The following is a 12838-nucleotide window of genomic DNA, read 5'->3' on the forward strand; positions in this document are numbered from 1 at the left end:
TGAACGAAATATGAGAATTATTTTTTTAGCAATAAAATAATAAATAACTAAATGTGAAATATCTGAGAAGCATTTTGGCAGCCCTTGCACCTTTTAAAATCACTTTATTGCTGTTGGAATAAGCAACCATGGCAGAAAAGAGAAAGAGATGCAACTATGACAACTATGGAACATGAACTCATACTTCGCAGCTCCAACAAAATGAACAATTTTATCAGCTTGTCTAAAAGAGAAATAGTTTTAGTAGAAGAATTAGCCTATAACAACAGTATTCCATATAAGAATAAATAAAATATTTATGGAGGTAAAGAATGGAATCAGGAGTAAGAACTATGAACAAAATTGCAACTATTATTAGCAGTAAACAACTGAGTTTTGTTTGGAATAAAAATCACCAGCCACTGCAAGTCCCAAGCAGTTGTTATTTGATTGGGTAATAGTTTGAGGGGTCAGAAAATTAGAACAGTACTAAAAACAGAACAATGTGGTATGTCAGAAGTCATTAGAAATAAAGGAGAAAATTGTCCATCAAAAACAACTTCAATACTACAGTTATAAAGGGATGATTCGACAATTTAAAAAACTTTACCAGATACACTATATAAAGTGAGCTTAGGGAGAAAGCCAGCATAGTTAGAGAAGTCATACCAACCTCTAGAGTTTTTAAAAATGGAACCATAGACTTCCAGCAGAATGGAAAACAAGATTCAGTTGAACACTTGTTAAATAGTTTAGAGAGTAAGAGGTTGTTTATATGATGCAAATTAGCTCGGTTAGCCAGACAGGCTAGCTCGATTAGCCAGGCTGGCTTAATTAAATGAGATTTTACCATGTTTTACCATTTTTTTCCATATAAGCACAAACAAGTGAGCAAGCCCTATTCATAAATGTAGCTGATTGGAAAAAATAAATTATACAATTTCATTTATCCAATCGCAGACAATCCCGTTCGTTTTTAAAACAACCCAATTAAATAAAATAAAAATTAGAAGAAACATTCTTTGCAAATAGTTACATTAATAGGGTTAGGTAATAGACACATATATAAGAGATGGAATATTGGATTAATAATCCTATTAAGCCTATGGAAAAAAATTTAGGCTTTATAATGAGAAAAAACTTTTTCAATTTTATTAGAAGTAACAACAAAATGAGAGTAGTATTAGAAAGAATAAGAACAAAAAAAACAAATAAAAAAGTGATTGAGTAAAGGGGTACTAAACAAACATAAAAAATAGTCAAGGGATTCAAAACTTATTGCCCTAATCAAATGCAAGTTATTGCCCCAGTCATATGCAAGCTATTGCCCCAGTCATATGCAAGTTATTGTCCCAATCATATGCAAGTATGTGACTACTGAAGTCTTTACAAATCATAAACTAATAGCCATCAACACTGAGATTGATTATTGCTGATTATTGGTTATTGCCCCAGTCAAATGCAAGTAAATGACTTTACTAATCATATATTTATATCCATCAACACTAATGTCAGTAATAATACTTAATGTCAGTAATAATACTACAGAAATGTCAGTGCTAATACTTTATTTTTATGAAACCTCATTACCAGCTACCATTATGATAATTTTGAAAACCTCACTACCAGCTGGTCTCAAAATCATTAAACTAAGAACCTATGAATCTTTTATATAAATTGTACCATATTAATGGTAACCATGAATGATTTTCTAGTTACAACAATCCAAATTTATTTTTGAATTTAAAAGAACTAATGAAGACCAGATCTGAGATCATAATCATAAAATACTTATTGTATATTGTTTGTATAAAACTTTATATTAAGATTTTACAACTGAAACAAACAAACAAGTGAAGCGAAAGTATTATACTAAAAAATGAAAAAATAAAACCTGATCCTTTTGTTGTTGATAAAACAAAATCATCTTTCAAAAGCAATGTTTCCTTATTACTGCAAGTATCTTCACTTAGATCATCATCTGTATCTCCAGCAGGGCGAATCATTGCCTTGGTACGGGCATTTAAGCGGCTTATGTATGTTGTTTTTTCATGAACCTTTAGAAGTAACTGCTCTTGAAGAACCTATATATGATGTCAAACATATATATATATATATATATATATATATATATATATATATATATATATATATATATATATATATATATATATATATATATATATATATATATATATATATTGAGAGAGAGTGAGAGAGTGAGGGAAAGAGAGAGAGAGTTGTAAAAAACACATTATTTTCTTCTTGCATTTTTTGTGTAAAAAAAACTTCTTATGGGGTTTTTTTGGTATTTTTATGTCTTCTTTTTAGCAATTTTTTCACTTTATTTTTGGCTTAAATCTTAAAATAGTTTTTATATTATTCTAGTATGATTTTAGTATGTGATCATTATAAGCACAAATATATATTTAATCACCAACTTAATTTATATTTTTAATAAAAAATTAAATTAGCTTTAAGTTAGTTATAAATTTAGGTATACTGTATAAGAATAATTAATTATGATGTTGTACTTTCTAAATATTGTGTAACAGTCATTTTTTATAGAGGAAATATATTTGTTCTGTAAGAAAAATCAACATTATAATTTTGATAATGTAAATATATTAGTATAAAATATCATGCTAATTTAATATCAGATTTCAAATACTCAATGAAATTAACAATCTGCATATTTGTAGTAGTAATTTTTAAAAGTCTTACATTGTTTGTTTTTTATATTTGTGAAAAAAAGATGTATTGCAAGTAGGCCCTTATAAAAAAAGTCTTATACTCTACTTAATTTCAAGAAAAAGTTTTTAAATTATCAACATGTTTTACTAGTAAATAGGTTATCAATTTAGTTGACAAAAGTTGATAAAGTAGTGCTGTGCGCAATTTGAAAAAAAAAAGAGAAATATAATCATTTAAGCAAAAAATCAATAATATAGTAATTTTAACATGTGTTTAAACTATTAAAGATATTATAAATGCATTGGCAGCAATAAAAATAGTATTACTGTAAATAATATATTTTAATCAATAAAAATTATTTATAAAATAGTATAACTATTAGTTTTAGCGTTAATCATTAGTCGCAACTTTTTAAGTCTACTCCAATACAGAAATGCAATATTGTTTCCATGTTATATTTGCATGCATATATATATATATATATATATATATATATATATATATATATATATATATATATATATATATATATACATATATATATATATATATGCATATATATGCATATATTTATATATATATATTTATATATATATGTATATATACTATATATGTTATACAGAAATGTAATATTATTTTTATGTTATATTATAAGATGATTACTCAATATTATTTCTGCTACCTGATGTTGATAAATTTATTCCCAACTTAAGAAAAAAAAATTAAAAAGAAACATAGCAAGTAAATTGAAAAAAAAAAGAATAAAACAATTAAAACTAGGCAAAAAAAAAGTAAAATACAAGATTTTATTATTTACATAGTTATTTATTCAAATCTAAAGTTCATTCATAAAGAAAATATCAAATAATTTTTATTCATTCTATTAAAGAATACATTAAATAGGGAAAAAATTAGTATAAGTTGAATGAGCTAAAGAAGTTGAATTTTAAATTCATTTAAATAAACAGTTCTACATAAGAAAAAATAAACAAAAGTTTTGATTTAACGCATAAGTGTAAAAAGTAATTTGAATAAAACAACCTCACAATGTTGTTTTAATAAGACACGATTAAGACTCAATTTATTTAAATGCAGGTATGCTGTGCGTAAGGTATTATATAGTTTTTGTATTTTATAACAAAAATGTTTCTCTTTAATAGTTTTTTTTTCATTTGATCTATATTTTTGTTTTTTACTTAATATGAAGTAACTAACTAAAGACCAAAAACTGAAATTATTTGATGAGCAGTTTAAGATCTTTTGAGACAATATTGGTAAAATGGTATACTATATAGAAGTATGAAAACAATTCTTTCAATAATTATCATCTAAAAACAAATTTTTTAGTTATTTCAGTGTTCAAAATAGAGTAATTTCAAAAAAAAAAAAAAAGTTAAGCCTTTGGGTTTTTTGGCCAAAAAGTCCTTTTTTTTGACAAAAAAAAAAAAAAAAAAAAATGACACACATCTTTCTCTCTCACGTAAACAGAAGGTTTTTAAGATTTTTAGGAGCTAATGACTTTTTACGGTTTTTAAACTCTGGTAATTTTCTCCAAATTACAATACCAATAAATATTTTTCAACTAAAAAAAAAAAATGCAACGTCCAGATATGCAGTGTTTTAATATATTAAATTATTTACAATAACATGTTTGTCAAATAACATATTTCTAGAAGCAGACAACTTTTTAGAAGATTTTTGTTAGCAATCATATATTTATAAAACTGTTCAAAGGTAAGACTCTTTCGATTATACTTTGTGAGAACGATTCCCTTTACAGAGTCAACTAAAAGTCTGTTCCTTTTCTTTGTCAATTGAGCATTAATCAACGATAAAACTCTTTCAACATTTTTGTTGTGTCCTGGGATAAAATATAATGCTTCACATATTTTAAGCATCTCTGAAAAGCAGCTCACATTTGGACAACTTAAAAAAATAAAAAAACCCACTGTTCATGCAAGGGAATTTTAAAAAAATGCTCATTTTGCCTTGCACAAACGATTTAAGATTACAGTATTGGTCAAAACAATTGTGCATCATCCAATATGATACCTTTTTCTTTCAGGCATAAAATGCATACCAAAAAGTCATCAAATGTGCTGTCTTTTACTTTATTTAAATACATCCAACCAAAGCACTGAAATTCATCTAAAAGTTTCAACTACTTTTCTAAATAAAAAATGCATGCTTCATACACTAGCTTAACATCTGCCATAAAGCAAATATAATTCTTCTCTGTCGTCTCTTTAAGCTTTTTTAATATATCTCTGACTTTTAGGGATAGGAATTTTTCATTTAACCGATTTTTAAAACTTCCAAGGTAGAGTGAAGAAGACTCATAACTTCTAAAACTGACAATTCTTCCCTTTCAACTGCAGCAATATTTACTTGAAAGCGAAACATCAAGGATTGTAAAAACTAAAGATAAACTTCTGAAAAATCATTTAAAAAAAATATATTATATAGTAAGAAGTGGTTGATCTATAGAAAAAAAGTATATTTTCAAAATATCAAATAACCTCAGCAACCTTTCAATACCTCAAAACAAACTTAAACATCTAGTTTTAGAGTGATAGATTAGTTAATGATAACTAATGTCACTATAGCTGCATAAATCTTTAAAAGCTTCTGTTCTAACTCTGTACATAAAAAAATAATTAAATATTATATATATATATATATATATATATATATATATATATATATATATATATATATATATATATATATATATATATATATATATATATATGTGGGCATTTCCATTCCAGTGAGTCAAAAAAATGAAATTTAAATACGAATATTTTTTTAATTTGGAAGATGAAATTCAAAATAAGATACATAATACTTTGATTATCCAAAAGAAAAATTATAGAAGACAAGTTTTTTTTTGTGTTTAAATTATTCAAACTTTGCAATAAATAAAAAAATTTTTCAAGACAAAAAACAAAAATTTTTATTACTTTTGCTTATGATGTGTTAAGTTGATTTCATGGCCTAGATTTTTTAATTCTTAAAGATAATGATGTCTTTTAATATTTCATTATCAAAAATTGCAACCAAGTATCTTGGAATTATCTTAAATTTCATGCCAAAGTAAACAGTTTAAGCCAAAGTAAACAACACAAAGTAAATTTTATGCCAAAGTAAGCGTTTTGAATTTCCGTGCTTTTTACTTAATGTATTTTTAGGTTACTGAATTGAAAAGCAAATGTATTTTTTTTCTTCTATGACATTTTAGCATTATTTTTTTGCATCACGCACTGACATATCATGCACGGATAAATACCTTACATGATAATTAGTTTTTTCAGCTTTATAATGTTTGAATCACATATTTGCTGAATTGAGTATAGTTTTGAGTATAGTTTAATTAGATTGAAAATAGTTGCTTAAAAGAATTTAGAATTAAAATGAACAATATAAAGCATTCAATAGTTCATAAAAAATTTAGAAAGAAACATCCAGGATTGCTGAAACTAATAGAATGAAAAATAAATTAGTTAAAATGAGCAACAAGGAAAAGAAGGAAGTATGTCAAAAAGATCGCAAAAAAAAAAAGGCCAAAGCGAGAGGTAAACCAATCTACATCTGATATTGAACAGTCCTTTTTATCTCCCTAGAGTTTTGGAAGGCACTTAAAAAAATTAATTAAGCATTACCTGTAAAGTCAAACAAAAGAAAATACCTTTAGAAAGAAGTTTGTAAACATAAAAATATACTGCTTTCTTATATTTCAGAATCAGGCCCTGACTACGCCGGTTTAGACAATGCTCCAGGTTGCAAAGATGTTTCTATTAATAAGAAAACAAAAGGTATGACACCTCATTTATATGTAGGAGTCGCATTTTATTTAATAAGGTTTTCAGTTTCTGTAAACAATTTTTTTTTCTTTTAGAAACAAATTTGTCACATGCTGATGACCATAGGAGAAGCATACTCACTTTTTAAAAGTGAGCATATTAATTTAAAAGTGGGCGAATCTAAATTTTACAATCTGCGGCCATTCTATGTCAAGCTGGTAAACAATCTTCCCCACAATATTTGCTTTTGCATATACCATGAAAATTTCAGATTGTTAACAAATGCCCTTCAAAAAAAAATTAAGATTATGTCAAACATAGTTAACAGATCTGTGTGTAATCAAAACAACCAATCTTGCATGATTATGGTGTGTAAAGCAAACTGTGGGTTGGCAAAGTTTGATGAATATATTTCTAATGTAATAGACTAATTTGGTGATGATTCAAATAAACTGCTCTTTGTTTTCAACCAATGGTCCTCAGAAAATGCGCAGAAAATTGAACAACCACTAGTATCTTTGTTAGAGGGGTGCATATTACTGTCAGCAATTGCCAGATTATATAGGTCATGTGTATATAAAGCGACAATAAAGTGCATATTTTTGTTTATGTCACCAAAATGTATCAGAAAGTGAAATGATTATACAAGTAAGTAAAATTGTAATTTCATTTGTAGTACAATAAAAAATTTAATTTTGTATTAACTTGTTTGTTATATTTATAAACTAACTATTGATCAATTTATTTTTTAATTCTTTTAAAATCAGATGGATTTCAGTGAAAATTACACCATAATTTAGTAAAATGAAATTCAATCTGCTTACTGGGTTCATCAGCAACTAACAGTATTTACTGCTGCAATTTGTAGTAAGACATTCTATGCAATTTGCAGTAAACATTCTTATGCAATTGTATCCGATCGTTTACTTCATAATAAACATGCCATATTGTTCATTATCAAACAATTACTAAGTCATTATCAAAAATTTGTAAATTACACTTTTTCACAGATGATCCTTAATCACAACACCAAATTTCATGTCATGACAGCCATGAATAATTTGTACCAATTATTATCTGCTCTTGTTGAGATTTGTTAGTCATTTTTTGCAACATCACACAGAAAGGGGGCAGTTGATGACATAGATGGAGAAATAAAAAGAATAGTTTAAACAACAGTAAAATTTGGAAAACGATATTGTTGCAGTTTGAAAGATTTTGTGAGCATTGCAAGTGAAAAAAATACCAAAATTAATGTAAGTCATTATTTTAAAAAAAAAACAAAAAATGAAAGTTGTAGATATGAAATTTTTGCTTATTAAATTTTCATTTTTTTAGATTATCTCTATTTCAAATGAATGTATTACCACAATCCAAAATAAGATTGATGAGACACTTCTCAAAGATAAATTTAAAGTCAAGGGTATTCATCGCCACCACTCTATTTTTTTAAATATTGATAGTGCTTTTATGGCAATTCGTAACCAATCAGAAATGGTAAAAATTGTTAAGAAATCATTATCTTCATTATTGGTAAAAGTGGTATCATCTCCATTTGAAAGGTACAAATTAAATACTATTTCCTCAGGTATATTTGTCTTTGTATAATTGCGTTCTGCTGGTAGAGTAAAGACATACCTTGCCGAAGTATTAGAAATTGTAGATAATATGGCACATGATAAATTTCTAAAAGAGCAAAACAAGCTCATTTTTATATGTTCATCTATAGATGACTTCTCCTGGCATGACTTGTGTGAGTGAAAACTGTTAGTACTGCAACCACACTTTGACAACTGTGGACACATTATTATCGAGTGGAAGTGTTACAACTAAACTTATTGTTAAAAATTTGATATTATAACTTTCTTATCTTTAATATAATATATTAACTATATAATACATTATTTATCTTTACTATAATACATTAAAACATTGTTTTAATTAAACGTGTTTAATACAATTAGTATTGATGTATATGTTATTTATGATCACAATCGATTTATTTCCGAAAAAACAATCCAAAAATGATTAATGCTTGTATGTTTCAATGGTGTTCCATTTGCATGTTTGGTTGGTGTTCTGTTTGCATGTATTGTTGGTTTTTTGTCTGTGTGTGATGTTAATTTAAACTACTGTTGTAGAGCAAAGATACATAGAATGCTGTAACTTTGTAATAATCTTTAAGAATGCTTGTATAATTACCTATAAAAAAACAAAACATCCGTTACTAATTTATTTTCAGAGAAAATAGGGTTCATTTATTTTTTTTTTTTTTGCTTTTTTCTGTTCTGTGTGTGACTACATATGTATATGGGCAATTCAGCAAAAGTGACCGTTTTAACATTTGACACTCTTTAGACTATAAAAAATGAACTGAAAATAAAAATGACTTAAAACTTTGTAGAAATGTAAAATACAATCATATAATTTAGTATGCAAAAGTTACAACATTAAAGTCTTAAACTTTTTTTATAAATTAACTCTATGTAGCGTGATGATCATAATGTTTACTTTTTACCACTTTTGAACAAAATAACTTTGTCAGACTTAATGCAGCGAATGGCATGATAAAGAAAAAATCATTTGGTGTGCGTATTTAGTACATATCAATATTATATACTGAGTTTTATAGTTTTTACTAGAGCTTTAACAAGTATTTTTACATTTTTTTTGTCTTGACTGTCATAACTGTTACGGTCATAACGAAAAAATCTAATAATATTGTCAGGTCAGGTCATCCTGTTACCTTTAACATGTAACCCAGTACAATCTGCTTCATGTCAAGCTACCTTGTTTTAGGCAAAGACTAGGAGATGCCAACTCCGACATAAAACACCCCCTGCCTTAGGGCTCTTGGTTGAGTAAAGGCTAGAGATAGTGTCTCGATAAAAATTCTTATCTTGGGCAGATGTTAAATGATCCAGCTACTGTCTTGTAGAAGGCCTCCTACAAGAAAAAGTAAACAGATTCTGTCTGTTGACCAGCCTCGCACCCCTTCTTCATCTATTAGGCTGGCGCAGATATATTTATAATACATTGTTTCCAGTTTAGGATGTTGTATGCTAGATCTTCTTGACTCAATGCATGGGTTTTTCTTGTGTTTCTGTTTTTATGACTAGGCAACTCATTTTATTATTTCCTAATGAGGTTACAGCTCTAAAACTCAGTTTAAGAGCTGTACCCTCATTAGGAGATATTAGGTAGGTCAGGTTTCCTGAACTCTGTGGTAGCTCTTAGAGAGGCTGATTCCATCAACAGCTGAAAAATATCAAAGTATTAACAGTGCCATGTTGAGCATGGATGGTGTCCCTGTTTGTACTTTTGGTGTGCATTGCTAAGGCCACATTTGGAGCCCTCTGTTACGGCTTAGGGTTTATTAATAGTAATTGCTTGGGCTATTAAACAGAATACTGAGTACTATCTATGCTTTGAGTCAAGTTTTTTATCAAATTTAAAAATGAATAAAGTACCACAAACTTTAAAACGCAAAAAACCATCGTCATCACCAAATTCTCTAAACTTATCATTCACTAATATTCGTGGTCTTCGAAGTAACTTTTCTTCTGTTGAGTCTCATCTCTTGCAAAGCTCACCAGACCTACTTGCTCTTTGTGAGACTAATTTAAGTGCAGTTGTCTCATCTTGTGATCTTAGTGTTGATGGTTATCTTCCTTTAATTTGTAAAGACTCTAATAGTCACATGTTTGGCCTGGGGATTAATATTCATAAGAATTCACCCATTTGTCGTGAAACTAGGTTTGAATCCACAAACTATTTTTTTTTGTGCTTTCATTTAGCACCACTTCACTCTATCGCTTTTGTCTTTGTTCTATATTGCTCTCCTTCATCTCAAGACTGCACTCTTTTTGATGTTATTTCTGATCATATTGACCATGCCCTCTCTCTTTATCCATCAGCCAATATTGTTGTTGTCGGTGACTTTAATGCTCATCACACTGAATGGCTTGGCTCTAATGTCAGTGACTCTGCAGGTATTAAAACCCACAACTTTTGCCTTTCTCAAATCCTAACTCAAATGGTCAATTTTCTAATTCGCTTTTCAGACAACCCGAATCAGTCAGTGCTCAGTTTCTCCACATTCACACTAAGGTGCTTCTGATCACAGTTTGATCTCTCTAAAACTATTATCTCATTTTTCTTCATCATTTGAATCCCCCTATCATCATACCTCTTACAACTACCTTAAAGCTAACTGGGATTTTTTCTGTAATTTTCTTTGTGATGGCCCTTGGGTAGAAACCTTTCATCTTCCTGTTGACAAATGTGCTTCTTATATAACTATGTGGATTCAGGTTGGCATGGAATCTTTTATTCCCTCTTGACAATTCAAGGTCAAGCCTCACTCTCCTTTATGGTTTTCCTCACATTATGCTGCTGTGATTGCCAATCGAAACCGTTACTTTCATTTCTATCAGCAAAACAATTCTCCAGAAAAAAGACATCTGTTTATTATTGCTAGAAACCATTGTAAAAAAGTTTTGCCTAATGCCAAAGCCTGCTATTCTCAGGTTATGAAATCTCGTATTTCATCTCAAAAAATTAGGCTCTCGTGACTTCTGAAGAATCTTTAGTAGTATCAACAATAAGGGCAAACCTGTAATTCCACCTCTCTTGTATGGTTCTGACTTTGTCACCTCACCTAAAGACAAAGCTGAATTGTTTGCTAAGAACTTTTTATCAATATCATCTCTAGATACCACTAGTTGTGTTTTACCTGATATAGCCATTAAATAGGTTGATCCATTGCTTGACATTCGTATCACTCCCGCTTCTGTATCTAAAATGATTTCCTGCTTAGACTCTTCTACAGCTTGTGGCCTGGAAAACATACCTGTTATAGTCTTGCAGAAGTGTTCTCCGGAGCTGTCGCCTATACTTTTAAAACTATTCAATAAAAGCTTATCAGAGTCTTGTTTTGCAGTCTGTTGGAAAGCGGCATCTGTCATCCCTATTTTCAAAAATCTGATTCATCTAAGTACTGTCCCATTAGTCTTCTTCCTATCATAAGCAAGGTTTTTGAATCTTTAATTAACAAGCACTTATTCTCTCATCTTGAATCTAATAAATTACTTTCTGATCATCAATATGGATTTCGATCTTCTCGTTCTACAGTTAATTTGCTAACAATAATAACCGATAAACTTTATTGAACATTAGATAAAGGTGGAGAGGTTAAGGTCATTGCTCTTGACATTTCTAAAGCTTTTGATAAAGTTTGGCATGCTGGTCTTCTCCATAAGCTTTCTTCTTACGGTATATCTGGTAATACCTTTAAGATTATTGAGTCCTTTCTTTCCAATTGTATAAAGTATAAAGTATAAATGTTGTCCTCGATGGACAGCACCCTTCTTATTCTGTAACTTCAGGGGTTCCTCAAGGTTCAATCTTTGGCCCTATACTCTTTTTAATTTACATTAACGATCTTCCAGATATTCTCACATCTAAGGTGACATTGTTTGCTGATGATACTACTATTTATTCTTGTCATGATAAAAGTCAACACTCTCTGATTGCTTGGAGGGGGCATTTGAGCTTGAAAAGGATCTCACTTCTGCTACAGCATGAGGCTCACAGTGGCTGGTGAACTTTAATTCAGATAAAACTCAACTTTTTTCAGCCAATCGTTATCGTAACAATTTAGATCTTCCTATATTTATGAACAATAATGTACTCGATGAGTCATCCATTCTTCATCTTCTTGGGTTAACTTTTACTTCTGATCTTTCTTGGAAACCATATATCAAATCTGTTACAAAATTAGCATCTGCTAAGGTTCTGCAAATCCAGCCTTGTATGGAACACTGTTGCCATATCTGAGGCGGATCTTCTCATGATGCCCTTTCTCTTTTATACTATTTCTTGATTTTTTTTTAATAATTTTTTTTGTGAATTAATTAATAATTATTTAATATATTTTTCTATAATTTCTTATTTAAATAACGCTTTTTTTTATCGTCAAAAAATTAGTAGATTGAAACACAGGAATAATTTGAAATTCTTCTTCAAAACTATTAGTTGTAAGTTAAATAACAGATTTTCCCCTCAACTGTTGTCAGCGGTCTTTCCTCTTTTTCATTTTCGAAACTGAATGAAAAATCTCCATTATGAAAATTTATTTTTATTATAACCGATGTGTGGAATATTATTAAAAATAAATCAAATAAGTCTTACTTGGCATTTTTACAAAATTAAAAATATTCAGAAGCTTCAACTTTCTTATAGTTATTTCCTAATTTTCATTTGCATATTTCATTTGCATATTTTTATATTCACATTGTTTCCACACGCGTTTGGTTAAAATAGTAAACATTCCATTATTGGAATTAGCTGTAACAACTTCA

General features: G+C 28.6%; 1 protein-coding gene across 1 annotated transcript in view; it reads right to left on the minus strand.

The window, feature by feature from the left end:
• Nucleotides 1–12838, minus strand: part of LOC101240608 (cilia- and flagella-associated protein 100) — a 97282-nt gene that overhangs the window by 73726 nt on the left and 10718 nt on the right. The window contains exon 3 of the mRNA XM_065800879.1: nt 1874–2063. Within this exon, the coding sequence (XP_065656951.1) occupies nt 1874–2063 (190 nt within the window). The remainder of the gene's footprint in view (nt 1–1873; nt 2064–12838) is intronic.

Source organism: Hydra vulgaris, chromosome 07 (genome assembly GCF_038396675.1).
Source record: "Hydra vulgaris chromosome 07, alternate assembly HydraT2T_AEP".
Lineage (NCBI taxonomy): Eukaryota > Metazoa > Cnidaria > Hydrozoa > Anthoathecata > Hydridae > Hydra > Hydra vulgaris.